Source organism: Poecilia reticulata, unplaced genomic scaffold (genome assembly GCF_000633615.1).
Source record: "Poecilia reticulata strain Guanapo unplaced genomic scaffold, Guppy_female_1.0+MT scaffold_277, whole genome shotgun sequence".
Taxonomy (NCBI): domain Eukaryota; kingdom Metazoa; phylum Chordata; class Actinopteri; order Cyprinodontiformes; family Poeciliidae; genus Poecilia; species Poecilia reticulata.
Window position 1 is genome coordinate 144,499 of NW_007615056.1, and position 5,013 is coordinate 149,511.

Genomic DNA, 5,013 nt, shown 5'->3' on the forward strand with positions numbered 1-5,013 from the left:
TCCGGTCCGGATGCGGTCTCGGTCTTAATCTGGTCTCGGTGCCAGTCCGGTTCCGGTTCGGTCCGGATGCGGTCTTGGTCCGGCGAAGTGTATTACCCATAATTCATCGCGCTCTGTGACGTTTTGAGTTTAAAGGCGGTTTTATGTCAATGTTTGGTTGTTTTTTGCATCTTTATAGAAAATTCAAAGAAATATCAAAAAAGGCACTTTAGTAATAAAAGTTTGATAAACTGAGCAGAAAAAAGAAAAAGAATCACAAACATCTGAGGAAAGTAAAACAAAATGTCACAAATGCAAAACAAATTTCAGATCTTAAATTAAGATATTAACATATTAAAGATATTTCACTCTAAAATGGAGGAGATGCTTAGAAAGCAGTATAAGAATAAAACTTAGAGGATTAAATATATCATAATTTAACTCTTTATCGCTGTTGGACCAAATGTTACTGTATTAATACTAAAGATGGAATAGATTTATTTATTCCATTTATTCCATGTTATCCACTTTGGAAAATCTTTCTAAAAACTTTAATGAAGTCGCAACCGAAAAAATGTTTATTGTCTGAAAATCTCAGTATTTATTTAGCAGAAAATCATTATAGGGAAAATTTTACACATAATTATGAAATTAATACCTTGAGTTTTTTTTGTGGGAGTGGAATAGAAAACTGCTTGGTCGTTATTGACATCATGATTTTTAAACAAATGTTTTCTGTTAAACTTAATATTAGTACATTTTAATGTGTATTTTTTGCCATCTTGGAAACATGGCAAAGTTTACAGAGCAAAAAATACAATAAAACCAGTTTCCAAATGCTGAAATAATGTTTGTTTCAGGCTGCACAGTGGCGCAGTGGGTAGAGCTGTTGCCTTGCAGCAAGAAGGTTCTGGGTTCGATTCCCGGTCTCCATGTTCTCCCTGTGCATGGTGGGTTTTCTCCRGGTACTCCGGTTTCCTCCCACAGTCCAAAAACATGACTGTCAGGTTAACTGGCCTCTCCAAATTGTCCCTAGGTGTGAGTGTGTGTGTTCATGGTTGTGTGTCTCTGTGTTGCCCTGCGACAGACTGACCACCTGTCCAGGTGACCTGTCCAGGTGACCCCGCCTCTCACCTGAAACGCTGGCTGGAGAGGCAGCAGCACCTCCTGACCCCACTGAGGGACAGGGTGAAAGAAAATGGATGGATGGATGTTAGTTTCACTGAACATGTGATTCAACACGTCATAACAAAACACGTTTCTTCAAAAAGTCTCCAGCAGAAATACCTTTACTGCACATTTAAAATGTTTTTGCAGCAGAATGTCTAACAGTGACCGGTCAGCCATTTTGGATGTGAAGCTACGACACAGGGCCGTTCTGACCCCTGACCCCTGCCGGGCCAAAGAGACAGGAAACGGAACTGCTGTTTAAACTCTCGTCATCCACTTCAAAATAAGAGAATATAAATGTCTAACGACTTGAAGAATTTTTAACAATAATTTAAAAAAACTTAAAATTATTGTTAAATAAGGCTCCTAAAGCGCTAGGCTAAAAATTAGCCATGTCATTAGCTCATTAGCACAAGTGCTCTCTCTGCTGCTAGTGATGTTTTAAACAGATTGATAGAGGAATAACAATGGCTAAAAACAAATATTTAACGTCTAAATGAATATGTTCAAATTAAGGCAGGACTTATTTTGTGCTGCACTAATAGTTTATTTTACGGTTTTCCACGTGTTAGCGTGTTGCTATGTGTTAGCATGGTTCATCTCTGTTTCTCACCTGGATTAGTCAAAGTGCAGCTGGAAGAACCAAAGCTGTTTTCTCCTCCTCTGGCTGTTTGCTTTGTGTCACAATCATTGATCCCAGAAACGGAGCCTCAGTGATGAGCTCAGTTTCTGCTAGGCAGCCGCACGGTGCGCGGCTCATCCCGCCCTCCGGCCGCCGCCGCCCAGAGCCGCCAACATGGCGGCCGGAGCTCCAGCTGCGGGTCTGCCGCTTCATTAGAGCTGGTGAACCGAGAACGAACCGGAGAACCGACCGGAGAACCGACCGGACAACCGACCGGAGAACCGGAGAACCGACCGGAGAACTGACCGGAGAACCGACCGGAGAACCGGAAAACCGACCGGAGAACCGGAGAACCGACCGGAAAACCGGAGAACCGACCGGAGAACCGGAAAACCGACCGGAGAACCGACCGGAGCCCCGACCGGAGAACCCACTGCTGCAGAAAGATCCTCATAAATATCAGTTTAATTCAACAGGATAATTATGGATCAATTCCGAACTGAATCCTTCAATAATCTGTCCACAGATTTTTGTCCTGGTTGTTACAATTCATTTGGAATCGGCATTAAAATTAATCCACCACTAAGAAAACAATCTATTTTGTAAATGGCCAACTAATATCAGGTACAGATTAATAAATGAACAAAGATAAAACTAATGATATTCACAAACGATCAGAGCTGAAACTAACATTTAGTTATCTGAGTTTCCTGCCTCCTCTGGTCACATCAACACAAAATGATTCACGTCCAAAACAAAATGACCTAAAACAAAATGGTGCAGAAAAAACTGACACTTTGTAAGATAAACATAAAATTTTAAAATTTGCTTGGAAAATCAAAAATTTTGAGATTAATCTGAAAAATTTTCAAAATAAAAAAAAAAAAAAAAAACTTGGGAAAGTTTCTGACGTGGAAAATTTGACATTTTAAATTCAGAATAGCCAAGTTTATTTTTAGTTTTTTTTTTAGAATTGTTCTGAAATTTGACAGAAATTTAGTCTTTTTTTCTCCCGTCTACGGCGTCATAGAAACGAGCTTCACTCCCGAGTTTTAAAAACCAAAGTTCATCTCTACTGAATCTAAAGCGAAGCCATGGTAACAGATGTAGCAGAGTTCCTGCAGGTCAAAGGTCAAATCTGAGGCGCGTTTCTGTCGGTATCAACCCTCCCTGTTCTTCTGCTCTGATGAAAACTGAAACTTTATTCTGAAGGGTTTGATGCTTCCTCTCTTCTCTAGAAAAATTACAGATTTATTTAGTCTGCAGAAATATAAGCAAGTCGTTTATTACTTTTCAGCCGACAGAAGGACACGACTCTGAAGCTGTGTGTTTCCCCAGCGGGGTCGCGGCCCCCCTGGGCCCCCCCCTGAGCCCCTCCCCTGCGGCCCGTTCAGCGTCGGTTCAGGTGAAGTGATGAAGTTTCTGACATCGAGATAAAACCAGGAAAACATTCAGAGAAACAAACATTTAATAAAATATGAAATGCTCCTTCAGTTGGTGTAAAATCACTGAGGTGATAACGGATCTATTCTGTTTCTTTCTACGCCGTTTCCTAGCTAGCTGTTAGCATGCTAACTCTGTCCTGATGTTCACGTTGCTTCCTGCTCTGCTTTTCAGACAATCAGTGAAATCAGGATGAGATCCTCCAGGCCCAGCCAGTCTCTGTCAGCAGAGGATGGAGTCCAGCAGGAGGAGGACCAACATGAGGAGCGGGGGCCCGGTGGGGGCCGCGCCGGACGACGGCAGGGGCCGCCTCTTCTGGCGTGGCCCGTTGCAGAGCGGCGTGCTGCAGCAGCTGATGCAGACGGAGTGGAGCTTCCCGGTGCAGAACTGCTGGTAGCCGGAGGAGGAAATGAGGCAGGCGGAGGAGGAGGCACACGACTTCCTGTACAGGATCCCTGGAGGAGACGGAGACCATTACAGGCTGGGCCGCTAGGGGGCGCCGTGTGGAAACAGTGAAAAACTAACAGCAATAATTTGGTCTATTTAACCTGTAAAACAGAGGTTCCCAAAACTGTGGTTCGCCCCCCCTTGGGGGGGCGCCGTGCCATTGCAGGGGGGCGCAAGATGGAAGGATGATTGAAAAAAACTAAACTAAAAGATTAACGCTGTGTGTTTGGGAGGAACAATTAAATCATTAATACACATTGAATTTATCAGCAATAATAAATTAGCTTTTTATGATTTTATCACATATGAAACAAATTAATGGTACATTAAATTCTTCAAACATTGAATGGATTTTTAATTTTGAATATTTTTTACAATTTTGTCCCTTGTGGCCTTCCATACACCGATTTTAAGCTCCTGCACAAATTATTTTATTGAAAAACAAGAGTTAAAACACAGCTACACACAATCCTAATCTAGAGAATAATCATCTCACAGCCTGGGATTAACCAGGAAGTTAATCCCAGGAAGTTTCTGATATGGGCGCTTGCCCAGGGCGGCATTAGATCGGGACAGACGCCGCAAAAAGTATAACATCTCATCTGTCAGGAGGCATCTTGACAGATGAGATGTTATTTACCCACCAAGCTAAGTATTTACCTCCATTTATCTAAATTGTTAGCAACTATTTATTTACAAACAAATTATTCACTTTTACAAAGTAAAACTACAGTAAACTAAATAGTTAGCTTGCTAACTAAGTATCTCGGTACCAAACTAAGCAGTTAGCTCTAAGCTAAAGCCACCCTTGGCTAACAGACGGCGATCTTTGACCCACCGTCGTCGTTCACCAGCACCTCCTTCTGGCACATGTCCTGGACGTTCACGGTGCAGTTGACGATGAACTCCGGCGCGGCGCAGTCGTCCGTCATCTCACACTGGTAGCACTGGATCTGGAGGGCCAGGCCTGCAACACACACACACACACACACACACACACACACACACACACACACACACACACACACACCTCCTCACCCCACCAGGAAACCAAGACCCAACCAGGAGCGGAGCAAAGAAACTTCCTGTAGCTAAAAGCCAGCAGGCGGCAGAGACAGATCAATAACATGGCTGCCAGTGGCGATCATGCTAACTAAAAGCTAATTATGCTAACCCTAAACATTAGTTCTGCTAAGCGCTATAGCAGCATGCTGTGTAGCAGAAGCTAATGCTAACGCTATAGCAGCATCCTGTGTAGCAGAAGCTAATGCTAACGCTATAGTAACAGTGAGTTTAGTCAATGCTAATGCTAACGCTATAGTAACAGTGAGTTTAGTCAATGCTAATGCTAA

At 42.8% G+C, this 5,013-nt stretch overlaps 1 protein-coding gene across 1 annotated transcript in view; it reads right to left on the bottom strand.

The window, feature by feature from the left end:
• Positions 1-3,221: 3,221 nt before the first annotated feature.
• The window catches only part of LOC103460707 (ly6/PLAUR domain-containing protein 1), a 3,863-nt gene continuing 2,071 nt past the window's right edge, over positions 3,222-5,013 (bottom strand). The window contains exons 2-3 of the mRNA XM_008402990.2: positions 4,500-4,628; positions 3,222-3,669 (exon numbers count right to left, since the gene is read on the bottom strand). Of these exons, the coding sequence (XP_008401212.1) occupies positions 3,437-3,669; positions 4,500-4,628 (362 nt within the window). The 3' untranslated portion in view covers positions 3,222-3,436. The remainder of the gene's footprint in view (positions 3,670-4,499; positions 4,629-5,013) is intronic.